Here is a 25200-nt window from a genome sequence, read left to right as displayed (position 1 = left end):
AGAATTGTAAGATATTTAAAGTGTACTATGTGATAATTTAATATACTGGGATGGCATTTCTCACCATGTGATCTTTCATCCTCAGAAAGCTAACTTGGGCTTCTTCTTCCTGAGACCTTGGTCTCAGGGTTCCAGGAGGGTGAGAGTAGACATCTGTCAATGTCATTTCTGTATTTTGTTGGTCAAAGCCAGTCTCAGGTCCAGCCCAGATTCAAGGGGTGGTGAAATAGACTCTACCTCTTGTGAGAAGAGTATGAAAGTCATTTCTTTGGAGCCTGCACACCTTCAACCCTCTTTGCAAATAGTCTACCACTATGCAACTGATAAGATTTTATACTTGGGTCATCCAGATTGGATTTTGGATGTTCACTGATAATCCGTCTACAGTTAATTCCTTTTCCTACCCTCCTTCCCAATGCCAAACTTTCTCTTCAAAGATTCTCAGGTCTTATATGTGTTCTTCTGACATTGTTGCTCTACCATACAGGTTATTCTTCTGTGTATTCTTCTAGGATCTCTCTGCGAATAGGGTACCTAAACAGTAAGAATTGATATGTTTATTGAGTGCACATATAGTATGTTGGGCATACTGTATTATTTAATTTTCATATTAACTGTTTATGGAACACATTGTCCCCATTTTACAGAAGGGGAACCAGGTTCAGTGAAGTTTGTATAAATTACCCAAGTCATATTGTACAAGTGACAAAGCTGAGATTCAGATTCTTTCCTTTCTTCTTCCCATTCACATGTGTACTTTCTCTTTTTAGATACACATAAAAGTAAATGTGGACTGCCAATGAGAATATATTTGCTTATTCTTGACACTGTACTTTGGAAAGTCTTTGGAGATGCTGAGATAATTTGTCCCCCTCTAGTGAGAAGTGAATGTATGTCTATAACACAGCGGCATAAATCACATATGTGCTGAGGAGCCAGTGTAATGGAAACATAGAAAATGGAACTGATAACTGCTGGGGAATTGAGGAAGCCCTCAGATAGGAGATAACGTCTGAGTTGGGTCCTGAAAGATGGAGCTATGTTTCACCTTTGTTGATTTCTACTTAAGGCTTCAGTGTCTAGATTTTAAAAATCTGTATTGCTATTCCTCACCTTAATGTCACCTGCAGATTTTAAGAGCCTGCCTTGTATGTCACTATCTAAGTTTGTCTGAGGCAGCACTAAGTAAAGTGCAAAGTAATAGTAAAATGTTCTTTTAAACTAAGCTTTATAATTGAACTTTCCCCCTCACCATTTATGAATAAATGTAATAAATGTAATTTTCATCTAGCAGTTATTTCTCCCTGTAAGGCATGTGTAGTCTGCCATGCCCATGATCACCTAATCTCCCGCTCTTGTAACCCCTTCAGTGAAGGAAATTGTTAGAACAACCCATGCTGTCTTTTAGCGATTACTACTTTTCTAAGCTTATAAACCATACTTCCCTTCTCTTGCATTACCATATGCTGTTTTAGTCAGTAATTGTGTTAGTTTTTAACCTATGGCTGCATTTCTCAGTTACTAATTATTTTGTAGACAGAGGAGTTTGCTTATGTCCCTTAGATCTCTTCTGCAGTATTGGGCTGTATCTTTCTTACCTTGTTTTACCTCTAGTTAATACATTTTGGGCCATTAAGTAAATAGAGTATGCTTTGCATTTATCTTTTCTGAATTGTATTTGGTTTCTGGTTTTTATGTCACTTCATTCTTAATCTTCTTCTCTTAGGTTTTTAGTTTTCCAAATACCCAGCAAGTTAACAGTATGTTGCCCTTTGTTCCTTAATTTGTTGACTTTATTTTAGAAGTGTGTTCTTACCAGTACTTGACCTGGTAACTCAGAAGCAATTTTTCCTTAAGAAATAATGGCAGAGGGCAGAGGTCATCAAACTTGTTCTTAAAGGGCCAGATTGTCAATATTTTAGGCTTTTCAGGCCATTAGATGTGTGCTGCACCGACCCAACTCTACAGATGTAGTGAGGAGGCAGTCATAGGCAATACCTAAAGATGTGGGTGTGGCTGTGTTCCAATAAAACTCGAAAAACAGGTGGAAGTCTGGATTTGACCTCCGGGCCAGTAGTACGCCCATCTCTAGTAAAGAGGATTGTTGAAGGAATGTAGCAATAAATTGGAGACATAATAACCTGTATTAGTCTAAACTGATGTAAAATAGTACTTTGTATTTTATTAAGTTTTACTCACAATAATAAAAGTGTGCTTCTTGTAAAATTTTCGTTATTTATATTCTTATAATATTGAAATTGAAGAGGCACTGTAACCTATCCCCTAGAGTTCAGCATTATTAACAAAATCCTACACATTTGAATGTGTATGATGAATGGGTGAAGAGCAGAATATAGAAGTGGAAGTAAGTGAAGGTATATAATGTTAGAGATGGTGCCATGATGAATAGGGAGTGATGAATAGGGAGAAGTAGCCTTGGGCTTTAAAATGGCCACTGTGAAAGAAAATTCCAATAAAAATTAATTTTAAAAAATGGCCGCTGTGGTAGTGTGTCCTGCCTCCCTCCTCCTGAGGGTGGATCTTTGTGCACAGCAGGGCTATAATGTAAGACCTTTGTAGGGTAGATAGACACAAAGGAAGCATACAGAACAAACACTTTGCAGGAGGCTATGGGAACCTGGGTGAAGAAGGGTAGCTGTACTGTCTCTGGTTACTGTCTATCCACATGTTTAGTGGAGGTTTGTGGCACTTGTACCATTCTTCTCCTTGGTATTTTGAACAATGGTAACAAATCTAAATAGTGTTTACTGCAGCTCAGTCTAAAGTCTGTCCGCCAGCCATGGCACCAAATACCCCAGGCTATCAAATACCCACCTGCTATGGCTAGAGCTGTGCTGTCCAATGCAGGAGCCATTGGTCATTAAGAACTTGAAATGTGACTAGTCAGAATTAAGATGTGCAGTAAATGTAAAATACATACTGGATTTTGAAGACTTGGTACCAAAAAAAAAAAAAAGTAAACTATTTCAATATTGATTACATATTGAACTATTTTGGAATATATTGGGTTAAATAAAATATATTAATTTCATTAGTATTTCTTTAAAATTTTTTTTTTTTTAATTAATTTGGTTGCACCGGGTCTTATTTATTTATTTATTTTTATATATTTTTTTTAATTTTTGGCTGTGTCGGGTCTTCGTTTCTGTGCGAGGGCTTTCTCCAGTTGCGGCAAGCGGGGGCCACTCTTCATCGCGGTGCGCGGGCCTCTCACTATCGCAGCCTCTCCTGTTGCGGAGCACAGGCTCCAGACGCACAGGCTCAGTAGCTGTGGCTCACGGGCCCAGTTGCTCCGCGGCATGTGGGATCCTCCCAGACCAGGGCTCGAACCCGTGTCCCCTGCATTAGCAGGCAGATTCTCAACCACTGCGCCACGAGGGAAGCCCTAAAAATTTTTAAATGTGGTACTTTTCTTTATATTTTGTGCCTGCCTCTCCTCCTTCCCTTCCTCTGAATTCCCGAAGGATATCTGCCTCTGTTTTGTAAAGATAATCACTTTTTACTTTGTATTTTAATGATATACACCCATTATCTCCATTACTAAAGGGTACATACTTCAAAAGGATTTCCCTTGTACTGAATTAGTCATGTAAGTTGGCATATGTATATTATCTCTTTAGATCTCATTTATGTTAAGGTATGATTAGTTTCTCTTTACTTCCATAGATTTCAGTTTTTGTTGTTCTCGTAGAATCTACAGACAAATTTGCAAATGAAACTATCTTAATGGAATTACTCCAAATCTTCTTTGCAGATCAGACTACTACAGGGGTAACCTGTACAGATATACTAACAAGGAAATAAACATGTAACAGTTTTAATAATTTTTAGAACAATGAGAAGGAAAGGGGTATTTCAGGAAGGAGAAAAAGAGAATAGTGAATTATGTTGGTTACATATAACTGTTGAAAAGTAGACTGAAATATAGAGGCAGGCAAAATATTTACCCATATCTTAACCACTTAGAGGCAACTACTGTTAATCTTTTTGCATATGTCTAACCTTTTCTGTTTAAAAAATATTTTTATTATAAAAACAATATGAATACATGCTCATTATAAAAATTCAAACAATATGGAAATATTTAGAATAACAAATTTTCCTCTTTCTTCCTTCCCAGTCCCTCCCTTTCTCCATAGGGAACATCTGTTTATGGTATTTGTATAAATATGAACATTTGCACATTTTTGCTATTATTATAATTAATGCATATGGAATTATGTCATTCAGTGATTTTTTTTCTCTTTAATATACCTTACAAATCTTTCCATATAGTAGGTCTCTCGCATTTTAAAAATAACTGAATAGAGTTTTTGAAAAGAAATTAGGGCTTATAGTAAGAAATCCCAACAGTGCAGAAAAGCACTGGGTAGAATGGTCCCTAAGTCCCATCCCCATTCTGTAGCTGTTACCTTGATTTTTGTATAACATTCCAGGAATATTTTATGCTTCCTTAAGTTATCTTTCTCTACTTTCCTTCCTTCCTTCCTTCTTTCCTTCCTTCTACCCTTTCTTTTTCTTCCTTTCTCTTTTTTAATTTTAACACAGGTGGGACCGTATTATATATATTATTTGAATAAGCTTTTACTCTGAAAAAATATAGGAGGGAAGCAGACTGGAAAGTTGTTTTCCCTGTTTACATTATTTAAGAACTCTCCTTCTGTTTCATGACTGTGATTTTTCATTATATGAAGTACTATAATTTATTTAACTTTTCTCTTATTGTTTGATGCTTAGATGTCCCAGTTTTTCACTATTATGTTAAAGCCTTTCAAAATTCATAGTTAAGTGCTTGAATTGACAATGTTTTGACTGCTTTGGAACAAAAAGCTTAAAAATTAGAAGGAAAAAAGAAAGGTTGAGTTTATTTTGTTTCACTTCAGTTTCAAAACTGATAGAAATCAAAGTCCAATTTTGGCTGAATGTACCTGTAAATTGCAAAATATAAATGTCTAGTTTAAATATACTTTTTCTTATGTTTGTAATATTAATGTGTAAGTTGACCAGTTACTAAACTTTTGTTTGAGTTCTATGATTCTGTGTAAAATTTTGCAATAAAGGAACAATCCTTTATCAGCTTTTAATGTAAAATTTGTGAAATGATAGGTAATGGATTTTTGTTTTTGTTTTTTCATCAGTGACTTTTTTGAACGAACCATTCTGTGCAACAGTCTGGTGTGGAGTTGTGCTGTGACGGGTAGACCTGGACTGACCTATCAGGAAGCACTTGAGTCAGAAAAAAAAGCAAGACAGAATCTTCAGAGTTTTCCAGAACCACTAATTATTCCAGTTTTATACTTGACCAACCTTACCCATCGTTCACGCTTACATGAAATTTGTGATGATATTTTTGCGTATGTCAAGGATCGATATTTTGTTGAAGAAACTGTGGAAGTCATTAGGAACAATGGTGCAAGGTAAAGTACTTTTAATTTTTTCTTTTGTTATACATACATTCACATTGATCAAATTCAAAGTACACACAGAGATGAACTGAGGAAAAGCTTACCTTTTACTATCTTCCACCTACCATGTTACCCTTCCCCAAGATAGCCCTTGTGTTAACAGTTTCTTATGTATTTTTCCAAAGCTAATTTTTATAGAGACCACCAAAAACATGTACATATGCGCGCGTGCACACACACACACACACAATCTCCTGCTCCTTTCAACGCGAAAGGTAACATACTGTAGTTTATACCTTTTTTCACTCAACATATCTTGAAGATTAGTCCATTACTTTATAAACCACCTTCCTTCTCTTTTTTATTTACTGTATGTTCTATTATATCGAAGTTTCACCTCTATTTAAGAGTAAAAAATCTTAAAGATACCTACTGTGTTCTCGTTACGTTACCTATTAGTTTAAATATGCCTGTATTTCTTGCTGGGTTTTAGTAGTTCTTTGATAAGATGAAAACTGAATTTTATATACTCTACTAAGTTCTCTTCTCTTTTACCCAGGTCTTCAAGAAAAAAGTGGGGTTTTCATATTGCAAAGTTAAATTGAGTTTATCTATGGCACTAAATTAAAAAGTATCATTGCTTTCCTGAAATCTTAAGCATTTATGATTGGCTAGTCACTGATATTTATTACAGTAATCCTTATTTGCATTAAAACTTTTTATAGCCTCCTGACTTTTGAGGCAGTGACTATTTTGGGATACTTTTTCCCCTTTGTTAGCCTGAATGAAAATTTTTTTCTTTTTGAATTTTATTTTTTAAATATTTATTTATTTATTTATTTATTTATTTGGCTGCATTGGGTCTTAGTTGCAGCATGTGGGATCTTTCGTTGTGGCGCATGGGCTCTTCTTTGCGGTGCGCGGGCTCAGTAGTTGTGGCACACAGGCTTAGTTGCCCCGCAGCATGTGGGATCTTAGTTTCCAGACCAGGTATCGAACCCACGTCCCCTGCATTGGAAGGCTGATTCTTAACCACTGGACCACCAGGGAAGTCCCTCTTTTTGAATTTTAAACTTTAGCAGTCAAAACTTACTATATGTTCTTTTTTTTTAATTTATTTTTGGCTGTGTTGGGTCTTCGTTTCTGTGCAAGGGCTTTCTCTAGTTGCGGCAAGTGGGGGCCACTCTTCACTGCAGTGTGCGGGGCTCTCACTATCGCGGCCTCTCTTGTTGCGGAGCACAGGCTCCAGATGCGCAGGCTCAGTAGTTGTGGCTCACGGGCCTAGTTGCTCCGTGGCATGTGGGATCCTCCCAGACCAGGGCTCGAACCCGTGTCCCCTGCATTGGCAGGCAGATTCTCAACCACTGCGCCACCAGGGAAGCCCCACTATATATGTTCTTGATTATATGTCAATAATTATGTTCTTTATTATCTTATTTTGGAGAATCATCATGAGTTTTTATGTAATTTCAGAATAATGTCTTTAGTATAATCCATTTTAGTTATTAAATGCTACTCTGCATGAATCTTAAAAAGCCAGGAGGTGTTTATATTAAGATCTGAATTCGCTTGGATTTGATTTTGGTGAAGAGTTGAAGAAGTTCTTTTTTTAATTGTAAAAGCAACAAATGGTAAAAATTGAAGGATTTTTCATTTGTCTCATGACTTTTGGGAAAAAAAATCTTTATTTTCAAGAGGAAAGATTGATATGTCACCAGTAATCCCACCGAGAACATACCAATCTGTATCACCAAAAGGAATAATAGGGCCTGTTTGGGGACCAGGACAATTTTTTTTCTCCTTATAGTCATTGTTTTATTTGACTTATGCCACAAGTGTTTTCTAACTTAAAAATCATTGGGATACGTTAACCTTTAACATTAGGTTAAATATTGCTTACATCTAGAAATATAGTTGTTCAGTGTTTTTTGTATAGCTTTTTTTGGTTGTACCTTAAAAATGGGCTTCAGATAGTTGTAGCTTTAATGACACTAGTAAACTAGGGTACATTGTAGAAATGGGAAATCTGAGAGTCACAATTTTATTGATTATTCATTAGAAACATACTTCTTGGGACTTCCTTGGTGGCACAGAGGTTAAGAACCCTCCTACCAATGCAGGGGACATGGGTTGGATCCCTGGTCCGGGAAGATCCAACATGCTGCGGAGCAACTAAGCCTGTGCGCCACAACTACTGAGCCTGCACTCTAGAGCTGGTGAGCCACAACTACTGAGCCCTCTTGCCACAACTACTGAAGCCCATGCGCTTAGAGCCTGTGCTCCGCAACAAGGGAAGCCACTGCAGTGGGAAGCCCGCGCACTGCAACGAAGAATAGCCCCCGCTCGCTGCAACTAGAGAAAGCCCGCGTGCAGCAATGAAGACTCAACACAGCCAAAAATAAAATTAATTAATTAATTTTCAGAAAAGAATCCTATAGTGGATTCAATGGGAACCTCAAAAAGAAAAAAAGAAAACACACTTCTTCTGGCTTACAAAGCTTTTAAATTGTAAAGTATAAGAAATTGGTACTTTTCTGAAAAATTTTTAAGGCTTAATTTTCATGGTACATACTGGCCATTCTTAATCTTTGTGCGGGAAAGGAGAAATCTTGGATGGCTCATTGACTTTTTTGCCTTCAGCAGGTGGGTAGATGGTAAGATGCAGAGGCCTCAAAAAGTAATACTATCAGAGTCTAGCCATCTTTGCTCTCATCTCAGACCCAGATATTTCTGATTGCTCTGATTTTGCCTTTCACAGACATGTTGCTTAGGTGATTCATGAGTGTCACTTAGAGGCTAGACACTAGTTACTAGGGATATAACAAGGATTAAGATGTCCTTAAAGAGTTCAGTGAAGGGAGAGACAAAACATGTCAACTTGCCGGGTATTAAAATAAACGAATGAATGAGGTAATTCAGGAGCATCCAGGTCCAGAGTGCCATAGAGGCTAGGCCTGGGTTTCCTACACTCACACTAACACTGGTTATTTTAGTCTTTTCATCTTTGCCAAATCTGATGATACCTCAGTGTTTATTTGCTTTTCAGGTCCTTTGCTCATTCTTCTTTTGGCTTTTTTGTCATCAGTAGACTTATGAAAGGTCTTTGTTAAATACTAGGCATATTAAACTCTTTGTCACTTTGTTGCAAATATTTTTGTTTCATTTTTTGCTTTTTCTTAAATGTGTGGTAAATGTAAAAAGGACTTAAAAATATGTATGAAGAATAATGATAGAATTAAGGAATAATGGATAAAACTTCAATAAATACACATTCAACACTTGGTTTTAATAGAATACCTTTACCTTTGATGTTTGTTTATAGTTTGAGAAAAGTTTTTTAGTTTTATGGGAAGCAGAATTGTGTGGTAGTGAAGGGTTTAGGCTTTGGAGTCAGACTGACCTTGTTGGACAATGACATCCTTTCAGCTTATTGTGAGACTAAAATGAGTGTGTGTGTGTGGGGTGCACCTTTTTGAATTGCTATATAAGTAGAATATAGTGGCATTTTACTAGGGGAATAATGCTCCTGTTGACCCAAGAGGGTTATATGGAAGTTAGTATTTTTCTTCTATTATTGGGTAGGTTTTCTATTATTTTATATTATAATTAAGCTTCAAGCCTGACTTGAGATTTCTGCAACTTTCGATACTAGTTCCTGCATACACCTTTATCCTTCCACCTTTTTAACTTAAATTTCAGTTAAAATCACTTTAATATATAAACTTGACTAGATTTCCTTTGGTTGGAATTGTACCTCTCCCATCTGCGTACTACTTGTGTAACTTTTGGGGAAGTTAATTTAACATCACTTATCTCTTCTTTGTGTATGTAGTAGAATTATTGTGAAGATTGACTGAGATGCTGTATGTGATGTTCCATGCACACAGCAAGTATTCAATAAATGACAAGTAAAAAGAGTCCATCTTTTTCCATTTTGATTTTTTTGGTTCTCTGTCATGCTTGTAAACTCTTATTCTATTACACTGATACGAGGAGAGGACTTGGCATGATGTTTTTCATTTGGAAAGTGCTCTAGACCCCAAGGAACATGTGTCCCTTCTGGCTTCACATCTGCTTGTGTAACTTTGGGATTCAGTTCAGTTTTGAGGTGATGATGCTAGTGATAAGGTTCTGGCGTCCTCAGGGGGTCAACTAGGGCAAATCCAGCTTCAGTGATGAGAGAAGCTCCAGGTTGAGTTTCCTCAGTATCCCTGTTGACTTTCATCTGCAGGCTCCTGTGGCCTTTGTATCTGACTGTGGCTTGAGGCTTATCCTTACAGGGCTTATTTAGAGAATTCAGTGGATTTCTCCCAGTGGCTGAGAAATAGCAGGCACTTACTATCTTCATGGGATCCCATAGGATCCACAGTATGAGATGTCTGTGCTCCTACTCCCACTTTCCACTCTTTGAAAGTTAGAATGTGACGTTACAAGAATTTGCTTCCACAGGACATACATCTCCCTCTGCTTTTTAAGTTAAATGTGCTTTATTGAGATATGATTGACACACTGTAAAATTCGCCCATTTAAAGTGTACAGTTCAGTGGGTTTTAGTTATGTGATGATTTCCACTAATTCCAGAATATTTTCATAACCCCAGTAAGTCCTGTACCAGTTAGCAGGCCCTCCCCACTGCACTCTCCCCTCAGCCCCTGGCAACCGCTAATCTGTTTTCTGTCTCTGTGGATTTGCCTATTCCGGACATTTCATATATGTGGAATCATAAAGTATGTACCTTTCTGTGTTTGGTTTCTTTCACTTAACTATAATGTTTTCAAGGTTCATCGGAGTTGTAGCATGTATCAGTATTTCATTTCTTTTTATTGAGAAACAAATTCTACTGTATGGATCTATCACATTTTGTTTATCCATTTGTCAGTTAATAGATATTTGAGCTTCCACTTTTGGACAATTATAAATAATGCTGTTACAAACATTCCTGTACAAGTTTTTGTGTGAACATATGTTTACAGTTCTCTTGGGTATATACCTAGAAGTAGAATTGCTAAGTCATTTGGTAACTATGTTTAGCATTTGAGGAATCTCCAAACTTTTCCAAAGCAGTTGCATCATTTTACATTCCTACTAGCAATGTATGAGAGTTCCAGTTTGTCCACATCCTCACCAAGCCATATGTATGGACAATTTATTATTGTCTGTCTTTTTTATTTTGCCATCCTAGTGGGTGTGAAGTGGTATCTCATTGTAGTTTTGATTTGCATTTCCCTAGTGACTAATAACGTTGAGCATCATTTTATGTACTTACTGATCATTTGTGTATCTTCTTTGGAGAAATGTCTTCTCTGGTCCTTTACTCATCTTTAAATTGGGTTATTTATCTTTTTATTACCGAGTTGTAAGAGTTCTTTGTGATTTGGGGTATAAGTCCCTTGGCAGATATATGATTTGCAGATATTTGCTCCCATTCTGTGAGTTGTCTTTTCACATTCTTTATGGTACCATTTGCAGTACCATCTCCCTTTGCTTTTTTTTTTTTTTTTAATTTTTTTTTTAAATGAAGCTAATATCTCTGGTGATCTTTTATTATTTATTTATTTATTTATTTATTTATGGCTGTGTTGGGTCTTCGTTTCTGCGTGAGGGCCCTCTTCAGCCACGGCAAGCGGTCTCCCTTTGCTTTTAACTTTTGTGCTACTTGTCAATCACATCTACCTTTTGTTTCTATCTATGTTGGCAGAATTTAGCAGTGGTCCTAAAGACTTCTTCATCCATTAGAATTACTGGATTAGATTTACTGGAAAGAACGTGCTATGTTACAGAGAAGTGGATGGGCCCATTCTTAGGCTGAATTATTTCAGTATGAGTACTCCGGATCTTCTCACTTCAGTATTCTTATTGTCTCATTTACCTTTAGATATCCCTTCTTCTTTTCTTTTTGCACCTTACAAGTATAGATTAGGTGCTTCCCTCCCCACCAAGACTTTCTGTTTTGAAATTGGCAATCCGAAGACAGATTCTTCTAGAAGATCCTTTGTCATTGCTATTGCAGATGAAGTAAAGAGAACAGCAGACTACTTGACTGAACCACACCAGTTTAGTTCTTTACATGCCCCATCCTGATTACCACCAGCTTGCCTGCCAATCATGCTGCCATTTGTTTTCTGCTGCTTCCTTGGAGCCTATGGGAAAAGTGAGAGGATGGCTGGTCTTGTGAAGAAAACACTAAACTGGTAGTCAGGTCTGTTAATTCTTAAATAACTACCAGATGCTTTGTATATACATTATATCAGCAGATATGAGACAAGGGCTTACGGTTTCTATTTACAGATGAGGAAACAGAGATCCAAAGAAGCTGTGTTTTTTTTGATAGTTGTTTACCATGTATTTAATGATACCTGCTATTTATTGATACTTGCACTGTTCCAGACACTGGAGATGCAACAGTGAACAAAGCAAAGTCGTGGAGCGTCCATTCTCATCTTACAAGTAGTAAATTGTAGGATTAAATTCAGATAGGGCTGACTTACAAAATCATTTCTTTCTCAGTATCACTGTGTCCTTGGTTTTGGATTCTGCCATTTGTGATTAGCTGTATGGTTCTTTGCAAGTAATTTAAACTCTTAAGTGTTAGTCTTTTTTCATGTGTTAAATGGACCCCCGCCTTACAGGGTTGCCTCACAGGGTAAAATGACATAATGAATGTGAATTTTTAAAAGCTGTATTATATAATATTGCCTTTTTAAAAAATATTTATTTATTTGGTTGCGCCGGATCTTAGTTGCTGCAAGCAGGCTTCTTAGTTGCGGCATGCAAACTCCTAGTTGCAGCATGGGTGTGGGATCCAGTTCCCTGACCAGGGATCAAACCTGGGCCCCCTGCACTGGGAGCACGGAGTCCCATCCACTGCGCCACCAGGGAAGTCCCGATATTGCCTTTTGATGTAGGTGTCTTGTTAGTATTTGAATCTGTTTATTGGTGGTCATGCAGTTTTGTTTTGTTTTTGTTTGTTTGTTGGGATATGCCAGTAGTGATGTGAGGCTGCAGTAGCTGCCTGGGACACTGTAACTTGGAATCAAATTTCTCTGTTGCAACTCTGAGCGGAAACCCCATAGTTAACAATATCAGTGTCTTAGAAAGACATAGTTGTTTGTTTTTGAAGACAATCATCCCTCATTTGTATGTGATCTTCTAAAAATGCTACACAAGCAGATTTCAAGACATCCAAGTTTCAAGTACCTTTTTTTTTTTTTTTTTTTTTTTTTTTTGACGAGCCTGATAACCATTGTTTAATAAAGGATTGGGAGGATGGTGAGCTAGAACTCAAATAATTGCATGATAAACTCATCTTCTCTCCCCAGCCCTAGAACTGGTGAATTGAATCAGGAAAAAGGAGGTAGAAATCACACAACAAAAAACATTTTGGACTGTTGAGTCATCATTCAGTGTAAAGAAAGGACTAGAGTTTGAAAGAATTTTTAAAAATGAGTCAGAATATAATTGTATATTTGGTAATTTTTTTTAGTTAAAGTAGGCTTTGCGCAACTTGTTTTCAGACATTTTATAAGCACAGTCAAGATGTCCTGGGAGCTGAAAGATTCATAGGAAATGTGAAGCAGCAGGTGAGAAGGTACTTCTAAAAGTATTGGGTTGGCCAAAAAGTTCATTCGGGTTGTCCTGTAAGATGTTACGAACTTTTTGGCCAACCCAACAGATATACTGACAGAAGCAAGAAGTGGGACCTTATAGCAAAGGAGGACATGGAGTAAACATTAACTACAAAGTATACTGGCCTGGCTCAGTATATAATTTGGTAACGTTAGAAAACGTTGCAGAATAAAAATATGCTAGCATTTATTGAACTTTTCCTGTATGCTAGGCAGTGTGCTAGATGCTTTCATTTTAATTCTCATGATATTGATGGGTGACCCAGAATTTTTGAAAAGGTTATTTGTTTGTTGGTATTTACCTGAAAGAGTTGAAAACTTATGTCCACACAAAACCTGTACACGAATGTTTATAGCAGCTTTATTAATAATTGCCAAAAGTTGGAAGCACCAAGATATCCTTTAGTAGATGAATGAATAAATAAACAGCAGTACATCCAGACAATGGAATATTATTCAGTGCTAAAAAGAAATGAGCCTTCAAGCATGAAAAGACATGGACAAACCTTAAATGCATATTACTAAGTGAAAAAAGCCAATCTGAAAAGGATATGTGTGGTATGATTCCTACTATATGGCTTTCTAGAAAAGGCAAAACTATGGAGACAATGAAAAGATCGGTGGTTGCCAGGGGTTGAATGGGGTAGAGGGGAGATGAATAGGTTGAGCACAGAGGATGTTTAAAGCAGTAAAAATACCCGGTGGTACTGGATACTTTTGTCCAAACCCATAGAATGTACAACACCAATAGTGAAACTTAATGTAAACTGTGAACTTCAGGTGATAATGATGTGTTAATGTAGGTGCATTGATTGTTAACAAGTGTTACTTCTCTGGTGTGGGATATTGATAGAGGGGTTATGCATGTGGCAGGGGCAGGGAGTATATGGGAGATCTCTGTCTTCCTCTCAATTTTGCTGTGAATCTAAAGCTGCTCTAAAAAAACAAAGTCTTTAAATTAAAAAAAAATTATATGCTCTGCTTATCAAGGCTGAAGTTTATAATTTTTTAAAAATCTGCTTTTTTTTTTTCCCTATAAAAATTTATATACAAGAGAGAAAAGTAAAAGGTGAAGGCCTGGAGTGCATTTCCCAAATGCTCCTTTCAGAGATAACCACAGTCAAAAAATTAGTGCATAGTTCTCTTTTTTTCTATACTACACTAAATTAAAAAAAAAAAAAAGTAGCTTTTTCACTTAGTAATGATTTGGATGTCTTCTTACATTAGAAAACCACATGCACCACTTCTAATTGGTTTTGCATAAACTCGCTAAACTGTGTGTTCCTAAAAAGCTTACTTGGAATATTGCCTTTTTCTGAGGATGGAGAAAGTTACTCCTTTTGTTAGCCTTGTGTGAATTTGCTCTTTGAAAATAATGAACTGCATTTTCTTCCACATAATCTCTGACCTATGACTTAGTGACAGACCTTTTCTCCAATGTAGGTTAAATCAATACAATAGCAGAATTGGATTTGCACCGGAGTTTCACTGATAGCTAGATTTTCCCCAATATTATCCCCATACTATTTAGATTTAACATTTAGAAATGCTATCTAGTCAAGAAGCATAAGAGACTACAGTTCAGTATTGTTTTTAGAACTGCCTTGTAAAATGAAGATTATGAAATTCTTTTTAATCTTACAAACTGATATCAATTTTGGCATCAAATAGAGACCAGCCACCTCGAGCTCTTATCTATTCAGATATCAAGGTGTATTCCCTGTGGCTTTCTATGTTGCATTGGTGGAATGCTTCAAGCACTTTAGTCTAATGAATAAAAGAAAATTAGCATAAAAGCCTAAAATATAGAGAGTAGGTACTTATTATATATTAGAATTGGAAATGAGAAAATGGACTTTTTAATCTTTGAGCTCCTTTTTGTATTGCTAACCTAAATTATATTAGTGCATCATAATTAATTAAAATGCATTAATGTTGAGGACAAAGGGAAATACTAAATATATTGAGGAGATAAGATGAACATAAAAGGTGTAAGTGAGGAACAATACAGTTATTTTGATTTAAACATACATGCTTGGATATCAGTGAGTGGATCCAGGTGGGATTAATCCAAGGAGAAGTTTTTGGAAAAGGGTTATTTGACTAGAAATTTGAAGACAGAGAAAAATATAAATTAGTAGAAAGGATTGAGGAGGAAGGCTTCTTATTTAGGTGCAGATATAGCATATAACTTTTAACAACGTATATTAATTAAGTTTATTGTAGTTCTTTCAAATAGAAGGCTTTCTGTTGGTCAGCTTATACTACTGCCCTTTTAAGGTCAAAATTCCTGGTTCTTAGCCAAGGAGAGTCCTAAGGAACATCCTCAAATTGTTGTTTCAGTCTTTAGTTCCTGATGACCCTAGTATGCTGATGATATAATTATTAATAGAAAAAAAAAAAGGCTATTTGGGACAGCTGTTCTTTCTTTGGAATTCCTAGTTAGAGTCTTCTTTAGATATATATTGTTGTATGTATCGGAGACCCAGACTTACAGCCTGACTGACTGCTGGATTGTTGTTGCAAGTTGAACAGTTAAAATTTAGAATCCTTATTTACTTGTATAATAATATAAATTGGAGGCCATCCTGGGAAACCCTTTTTATATCCTAAAAATCCCTATTAAGTAGTCACAAAAATAAATAAAAATGAATTTGTTTTTCTAAACGTGTTTAATTCAAATAACATATAAAGCTTCTGTTGTAAATATGTCTGTATGGATTCAACTGCTCGATTCTTAACAAAATAGTTCAGTGAAGTTTAGACTGATCATACAAATGTATTCATTTTCTTCAGTGTTCTAAGGACCTTCAAATTTGCATTGGCCATTAGGAGGATCTGCCTAATGCCTCTCAAAAGTTTTTGAATGGTAAATGTTGGAGGAGGGTGGTTGGTTTCTCTGGCAACCTCTTTATTGATCCTCTGTACTAATACCAAGTGCAAAGAGTCAGCTGAGTCTCCACAAGGACTTAAGGTCTTTATTGTGGGAGTCTTACTGTAGTAAGAAAAGTGATAAAAATGGGGGATGGCAAGTAAATTGAGGTTCACCTCTTTTCTATTATAAAAGGAAAACAGTGTTTACTTCAATTTGTGTCTCATTGAACTGGTTAGCAGCAGGATGGTGAAGTAGACTAGTAGTAGTCCTGAAGTTCTTAGTTCACTATGGCAGGAGAATATTAGAGACGAATCTCACAAAAGAGAGAAGACTATGTATAGCTACTTCTGTCCTGAAATCCCTGTTAGGAATAAAAGGGAAGTCCATTTCTACATGGTTATTACATAGGTTCAGGTCTGGGAAGTTAGAGGTCTTCTGAATAAAATCTCTCTCCTATATCATCTTCTACCTCCTTTATGGTCTGTTCCATTCAGCCAATATAAGATCACAGTGGTTCTGAATAACCATTTTTAAAATGGGGTTATCTGGAGCAGAAATAGAGACACAGATGTAGAGAACAAACGTATGGACACCAAGGGGGGAAAGCGGCAGTGGGGTGGTGGTGGGATGAATTGGGAGATTGGGATTGACATGTATACACTAAAGTGCATAAAATGGATAAGTAATAAGAATCTGCTGTATAAAAAAATAAATAAATAAAATGGGGTTATCTGCCTTTCTTAGACAAATTCAGAGATTGTCCAAAGATAAAAGTTAAAAGAGAACTAAGAGAAATGAGATAAGCTAAAATAATTTTCAATGAAAGGAAAAGGAGAGATAAAAGTACAAAAAAAGTCTGCTCATCACTAAAGGCCAGGCAAAATCCTTTGTTTAACTCAAAAACATATGCCAAGAGAATAATTCCGAGTAGAGGTTGGCACACTTTTTAAAAAATAAAGGACCAGATAGGAAATAGTATAGACTTCGATGTCCATATGGTCTCTGTCACAGCCAGCCAACTCTGCTGTTATAGTGCAAAAGCAGCCATAGACAATAAATGAATGAGCATGGTTGTATTCTAGTAATTCTTTATTTATAAACACTGAAATTTGAATTCCATGTTATTTTCACATGTCACAAAATATTCTTATTTTTATTTTAAGCCATTTAAAAATGTAAAAGCCATTCTTTGCTCGTAGACCACACAAAACAGGCAGTGAGTTGAATCTGGCCCATTGGCCATAGTGTGCTGACTCCTGGTAGAGAGGAAAGATTACTGCTGAAATAAGGGTTAAAGAATAAAGTCCCCAGAGATACCCTTTTAATCTAGAACCTCAGAGTATGGCATGTAGATGTGGCTTGGTATGGTGGAAAAAGCCTTTGGAACCAAACTGAGTTACTAGTTCTGGGAATCTTCTATACTAATCTGTAAAGCAGGTAATATCTACATTCATATAGCGGTTGTATTAGTTAGCTTTTGCTGCATAACAGACCACCCCCAAAACTTAGTGGCCTAAATCAATAAACAGTCTTATGATTCCGTAGTGGGCTGGAATGTTCTTATTGTCTGGGGCTGTATTGTCTAGGTCGCTTACTCTAGCCTTACTCACATGTCTGAGGCCTCAGACTGGGGTGGGTATTTTCATGTGGCCTCTTATCCTTCAGGAGGCCAATCCGAACTTGTTGCCAGGGTAGGAATAGAGTTCCCAGCAGCAAGAGAAGGCAAAGCTCCAATGTGCAAGCACATATCAAGCCTCAGCTTGCTCCATGTTTGCTAGTGTTCCATTGACCAAGTCACATGAGCAAATCCAGAGTTAATGTGTGGGCAGGGGGATCAAGGAGGCCTGTGACTCAGTGGGGGCCATAACTGTAACAGTCTGTCACAGTGGTTAATATTTTTTAGGAGCCCAGCATAGTGCCTGGCACATAAAGCACTCAGTAAATGTTAGATCCTTCCTGTGCTTGTCAGGGACAAGTAAAGAGCCTGCCAGCTGTGATGACTCATCTTTTTTTGTAGCCAGTCCCTAATTTTCTTACATCACAGTCACTGTTCTTCAGAGTTCACTGTATGTCATTTTAGGGAAATGATGACAATACCAGTAAACTTTTGAGAGCTTATTATATGCCAGGCACTGTTCTAAGCTTTTTACTTATACTATCTTATTTAATTTCCACAACAGCCATATGTGGTAGGTGCTCATTTGCTCATTTTACAGTTGAGGAGTTCATACACAGAGCTTAATTAACTAAAACTTGCCCAAGGTCACAAGTGATGAAGTTATCAAGCACAGGCAGTGCTTCTGTGTGGGCGGAATGAGTGTGAAAGAAATACTAGAAGATAGCCCTTAAGCAGAATTGAAAGATTATAAATTGAATGTACTTATTGATTACTCACTATTTACTTTTCACTTTATTTGCGCATTTTATAATTTCTGTCAAAGTGTGAAGCAAATAGGATTGTATATAATGTGGTTAGATTAAGCTTTTGATCATTCACTCTGAGTGATCCATATTGTTGAGTGTCTGAAAATCAGCATCATTTTATGATCATTGATTCAAAGGGAAAAAAGCTCCTTCATTTAAACAGGTTCTCCTGCTATTTATATTTTTAACCGCTGTACTCATCAGAGGGTGCCTTAATTATTTTACTTCTGCATTCTGAGCTGATTAAGCTTTCTTTTCAAATATTTTGCTTGCAGGTGAAAGAATGCTATCTAGTGGCAACAAAAGGTGACTGCAAGCATGGGGAAAATAGAAATTTTTAATGTATTTTTTTGATAGGATTTTTTAAGTATTTATTTTTATTTATTTATTTGGCTGCATCAGGTCTCAGTTGCGGCACGCCAAGATCTTTGTTGGGGCGCTCGGGTTTCTCTCTAGTTGTGGCGCGGGGGCTCCAGAGCACACGGGCTCAGTAGTTGTGGCACACAGGCTTAGTTGCCCCACGGCCCCGACCAGGGATCGAACCCGCGTCCCCTGCTTTGGAAGGTGGGTTCTTGACTACTGGACCACTAGGGAAGTCCCAGCACTTTTATTTATTTATTGTTTTTCTATCTTTTGGCACAGTTTCCAGGGATGAAAAATGCAATTACTTATGACTTTTTCTTAGAGGTGGTAGGGAATATTCTGATTTAGTACTTAAAGTATACACAAAGCCAATTTTTTGTGATTCATTCAATAAACATTGTGTGCTCAGTGCTATTGTAGGTATTGGGAAGAGGGTAGTGAATAAGATAAGGACTAGGGACTTATATTCAAGTGCAAGAGAGAAAAACACAAATCAGGATAATTTCAGATACTGATTAGTGCTGTAAAGAAAATAAAGCTTGATGGGATAGTTTTGAGTCATTTTTTTGTTTTAGCCAATTAAATTCAGTATCTTCTCTGAAAAACCACTGTGTTAGATGCAAGCAGATAATCAAATATGAGAAAAGCATTAGTACTTATTGTTCTCAAACATTATATAGTCTGTTGGTAGTAGGAATAGAATTTGTAGGGCAAAGATAAGTAAAATACATATGAATGACTAATGAAGGACTAAATAAGATAAATACATTAAGAGGACAGACATAGAGGGGAGGGGAATTGGAGGAAGGGTAGTCAAAAGGTACAAACTTCCAGTTATAAGTAAGTACTAGAGATGTAATGTACAACATGATGACTATAGTTAACACTGCTACATGATATATAGGAAAGTTGTTGAGATTAAATCCTAAGAATACTCATCACAAGGAGAATTTTTTTTCTTTTCTTTCTTTTTTTTTTAACTATATGAGTTGCTGGATGTTAGCTGAACCTATTGTGGTAATCATTTCACAATATGTATAAATCAAACCATCATGCTGTATGCCTTAAGCTTATACAGTGATATATGTCAATTATTTCTCAATAAAACTGGCAAAAAAGGGCATAGGTAAGTCTTACTTGGCTAGTGAATATATCACTAACATTGAAATAGAATGAATAAAAGGTACTGTAATGCTAAATTAATTTAGTGCTCCATTAATAATTTGCTGTGATTGGCCATTAGAATGGGCTGATGTTTACCGTTTATCTTTATAAAGATGTTTGTGTATCTTTCTTTATCTACTTCTAGTCAGTCAGTCAGTCAGCATGTTGATTTCATTGTTGTCATATTAAGAATGCTTATTGACCATAAGGATAATAGATAATATTCGGGTTATTTTGTTTGAGCTTCCAGCTCAAAAAATTCGAGAATGCAGGAAGTAATAAGTATAATTTTGTCATCTTAATTTGTTAGTTATATAATAATTTCTTTGCAAATTCTTGTAGTTATTTTTTGTGCACTGTATTTTTTTTAATAAATTTATTTATTTAATTTATTTACTTTTGGCCGTGTTGGGTCTTCGTTGCTGTGCGCGGGCTTTCTCTAGCTGCGGTGGCTTCTCTTGTTGCGGAGCACGGGCTCTAGGCGCGCGGGCTTCAGTAGTTGTGGCTCGCGGGCTCTAGAGCACAAGCTCAGTAATTGTGGCGCACGGGCTTAGTTGCTCCGCGGCATGTGGGATCTTCCTGGACCAGGGCTCGAACCCGTGTCCCCTGCATTGGCAGGCGGATTCTTAACCGCTGCACCACCAGGGAAGCCCTATGCACTGTATTTTGATGTACAGAAATCATCTGACTTTATTTGATTTGGTTATCTCACGTTGTAAGAGAGAACACCAATATATTGAACTTCTTCCATGAAAAATAGGGATTTTAATATGAATTGTCATTATGTTTATAGTTGAAATGGAAACAAATTATAGAAAAGGACTCCCTTTATGGAGTTTTTGCATTACAAAGAACTCTCTGGCTAGTCTTCTGATAAGTATAGCAGGACCCATCTATACTTCAATAAGTTCTAACAAGTAGACCTACTTCAGTTAGCCATTTTCGTATATATTGTTTTAAGAAAAGGAATAAATGTTTTACTTTTAAGTTAAGGGATAATTTAAATTAAATAACTTACATTCAGATAGGTCTTTATCCTAAGTAATCTAAATTAATAAAGCTTAATTAAAGTACATTACTTTCTTATGATATAATTTATCCTTTTTATTGTATAGCTCTGACTCTGACTTTTGATGCATAGTCGTGTAACCCATCACACATTTTTACTATGGCTTGCAGGGTCTTAGTTCTCCAACCAGGGATCGAACCCATACTCCCTCCAGTGACCTTTGTGTCTCTTTGTAGTCACCCCTTGCCCTCACCTTCTAGACTCTAGCAACCACTGATCTGTTTACTGTCCTTATAATTTTGACCCTTCCAGAATATGAATATAAATGGAATTTTGGGTCTATTTCTGGACTCCCTTCTATTGAGCTGTATGGCTATCCTGCCAAAACTACAGTGTCATTATTTACTGTAGCTTTTTAGTGATACATATACATTACTTTCGTCTTTTTATTGATTTTTCCCCCCCCCGTGATGTGAAATGTATGCTTTTAATTGGAGTTAATATTTTCCTAATGTTTATCATTAGCATTTTTAAACTAAACTTTCTATTTTGAGATAACTAGAATCGCATAGAGTTGTAAAATAATACAGAATTTCCCCCAGTGGTACAGTATCACAACCAGGATATTGACATTAATATAGTCATGGTACAGAATATTTCTGTCACTGCGGGGATCCCTCATATTGCTCTTTTATGCCACACCCACAAATCATAGATTGTTAAATTTATTTTTCTACTTCAGACTTTGTTTTCTGAAACAAATATGACTTGAAAAATCTGTATTGCCAGTGACTTGGTAACTTTCAAGTTTGAAAATCTTATTCAGCATTTTTGGCTGAGTTGAAGAATGCAGTACTCTGACTCAAAATAAATTTAACATAGGTCAGGTTATAAACTGACTACTGTTTAATAAAAATACCTAGTATACCTAATAGATTGCTTATATTGCTTTTCCTCAGCTGGAATTTGACTTGGGTGCCTATAATAGGAAAAATTTTAGGGACATTAACAAAATAGAAATTTCTCTCATGTAGAACTAAGTACTTAAGTTGTAGTGTTAGGGCAGGTCTACAAAGTTGTCAGGAACCCAGGCTTTTTCCTGTTTTCTGCTCTGTCATCCCAAGGTTGTGACCATTGTTTTCCTTGTTCAGGATGGCAGCAAGATAGAGGAAAGGCAAGAAGCCTGCTTCTCTTCCTTTCCTATCCATCCTTCACATTGAGGCAAGTTAAGTGTTCTGAAATACTATTATCATTTTGAAACAGAAGTCACTTGCTGCTAAGTCTGTGGTGGCTTTTCATTATATTTAATGTTTTGTTTTCTCTGATCTGCGTGTGTTTGTCTTGCCTCCTCACGAGGTTATCATCTCTGTTGGCATCAGTATGTCAGATCAACATAAAGCTGAGCCCACAAACACTTTGAATGTCTATTAATTTGAATACACTAATTGGAATTTTAAAGTATTTTGGTGAGGCTTTCATTAATTTGGTTGATACCTTAACCAAACTAACTCATGTAGCTTTAAGATGATAATTTTGAATACTAAAGAGTTTAAACAGTATACTGATAATATCCAGAAGTTTGAAGCTTTAGAGATATGTAGGATTTAACTCATATATCTTATATCTAGAATTTTCTTTCCAAAGATTTTTATTTGTATTATGTATACCTTTTAATAACAGATTTAGTTTTTAGCAAGAATCTAATGATTCTAGTTGTCTTATGATATTTAGGCTTATAATAGGTCAAATGCCAACTGGAGAAATAATAAGATGTGGTTCTCTGGTCCATAAAGAGTCTCAGAACAGTTCAAAATGAAACATTCTTTGAGCTGCTCTGATCAGTTTGTCTAAAAAGTGAGAGGTTACAAACAAAGCGACGTTTTCTGACTGCTTCTTCCCCACTGACAAGTAATCAACATAATTCACAGTCTTTTTGTTTGAAGTAGGCAGACTTGTTGAGCGGTCTGGTTTCCTCCACTTAAAATGAGGTATCACTTAACCTCCTTAACTTGAATTTTTTTTAACTCTAAACTTCAAATTAAGCAGGTTTACTCTGTTTCTACCTATAAAGTTGAAGTAATTATTCAAGCATAGCATTTTAAAAATAAATGTTCTTGGCACCTGTATTACAAGAAAATAAAAGGTTAATGAGGCAGCACAGGTGAGCAGGTGTGAAGCATGCCATAGATTCAGCATATTCTATTTTTAGAGACCCAAACAGAGAGGGGCAGCCCTTTTATGTCAAGTAGGTCTCCCCAGGTTTCTATTCTTCTTTCCTTTTGCTGTTAATTATTTATCTTCTACCCAAATACCTTGTAAATATTCTGCATATGTTTCAATTCTAGAATTTGCTTTTGTTTTAATGAATTTGTATTTTGAGATATAAATTGAAATATAACTATTGTTAAATGACTATTAAAACAAAAACAACTTTTGGGGGGAGATATATATATACCATTCCAGAATATTCTCATAGAAGGCTCTTTCCATGTTTAGCTGGTCACTGTTAGAAGTTTATGGCGAACTTCCGCTCTAGCCTCATTCTGTGCTTGCTGCTGCTCCACAGACTTGCTTTCACTCTGAACTATGTTTAAGTTTGAAATGTGTTTCGGAGAGGCTCCAAAAGTGCCTCTTGACTACCTGGACTTAAAGCTCTGAAATACCCTTGGGTCAATATAGTGTTGTGTTACCCCTCAACTCCAGTAGTAGAGTGGAAGATTAGAAAACATATGGGCTTCAGAGTCAAATAGTTAAAGTTTTGGCTGTAGCGTTACTGGTTGTGTGACCATAAACAAATGCTTTAACTTCTCTGACCCTGAATTTCACCTACTGAAAACCGTGTACCTTGCAGAGTTGATACGACGAGAGAAATATGTGAAAGTGATATACTTATCTGGCACACAGGAACGCTAATAATAATAAGGACCTTTCTTTGATTGTCAGCCTCCACTCTGTCCTCAAAGAATGGAGCATAACATTAATTTAGAGTTTCTGTACTCTCCAAGACCCACTAGCTGGGTTTTAATTCGTGATTCTTTAACCTTTTTTACACCCCAATCTTCTTTGGACTCCCTAGAACCAAGAAATTGCAGCAAGTGGATTTGAAAGACATAGACTAAGTCTCTTTGGAAATCTGTTAGAACGTGTTGACCTGACATCTTGCGGTTAACTGAAGTTTAGCTAAGCACCAGTGAGAGGCCTAGCCTTGATTAGATTAGCAAGAATTGACCTGTGGTTTGGGTGTGGTACAAAGTTAATAGTAGCATTGAAAATAACTAGGATAATTTATATATAAAACATTTACTACATTATAGACAATGTCTCTAAGCTGTACTGGTTTCCTTCTCCCTTATTCCTCTATCAGAGAATTGTATTTCTGTTAATTTTCTGTTAGTTTTAAATGAATTAGTTCTTAAATTATTGTAGCTCTGTGGGCCCTACTGGGATCATAGACTATTCCCTTCAATGGATTGTCAGACCATTTTAGGCACCACACCAACCATTCCTGTGCCCAGCGTAGACCCGTTTACTTTTTCTCTGATGACAACCACTACTGCCACTTAGGGGCACTCACCTGGACTCTGCCAAGTGAAAACTATCTCTTTTTCTAACTTGAAGAACCTTGTCACAGGTTCACTGAAAAGCTTCCTTTATCACTTCCTGGAACCCTGAGCCATATGATCCCTGGATGTCATACCTAGGCCCTTCAAAAGTGGGTCCATTTGATTCCTTCCTTATTTTCGTGCAGTTCATGTCACTAAATTACAGAACCTTTTAACCATTAGACTACATAATTGCCTGATATAATTTCCTATAGTTGTTCCTCTTTAGAAACACTGGTTTATTTCTATCAGCCAGTGGCAAAAGTTAGCCTGCAGTTCTTTTGACACCATTTCCATTTGCTACCAATGTAGGCTTGGTAATTGGGCCTTCTTCAGCTTTACTCTTAGGACAAAAAAAAATTTTTTTTTAATTGTGGTACATAAACATGAACTTTACCATTGTAGTCATTTTTAAGTGTATAATTAAGTGGCAGTAAGTACATTCACAGTGTTGTGTAACCATCACTACTATTTCAAGAACTTTTTCATCATCCCAAACAGAAACTCTGTACCCATTAAGCAATAACTCCCCATTTCTCCCTCCTTCCTGCCCCTGGTAACCTTTATTCTACTTTACGTCTCCATGAATTTGCCTATTCTAGATACCTCATGTAAGTGGATTCATACAATATTTGTTTTTTTGTGTGTTTGGCTTATTTCACTGAGTATAATGTTTTCAAGGTTCATCTGTATTGTAGCATGTATCAGAATT

The 25200-nt window shown here is 36.5% G+C and overlaps 1 protein-coding gene across 2 annotated transcripts in view; it reads left to right on the top strand.

Annotated features, from left to right (window-relative positions):
• The window catches only part of BAZ1A (bromodomain adjacent to zinc finger domain 1A), a 92253-nt gene that overhangs the window by 6301 nt on the left and 60752 nt on the right, over positions 1–25200 (top strand). For both annotated transcript variants that reach the window (XM_036842338.1, XM_036842337.1), the window contains exon 3: positions 5160–5438. In XM_036842338.1, the coding sequence (XP_036698233.1) occupies positions 5160–5438 (279 nt within the window). The remainder of the gene's footprint in view (positions 1–5159; positions 5439–25200) is intronic.

The sequence above is a fragment of the Balaenoptera musculus genome, chromosome 2 (genome assembly GCF_009873245.2).
Source record: "Balaenoptera musculus isolate JJ_BM4_2016_0621 chromosome 2, mBalMus1.pri.v3, whole genome shotgun sequence".
NCBI lineage: Eukaryota > Metazoa > Chordata > Mammalia > Artiodactyla > Balaenopteridae > Balaenoptera > Balaenoptera musculus.
Note: the sequence above shows the minus strand (reverse complement) of the source record. Positions and strands in the feature narration are given on the sequence as shown.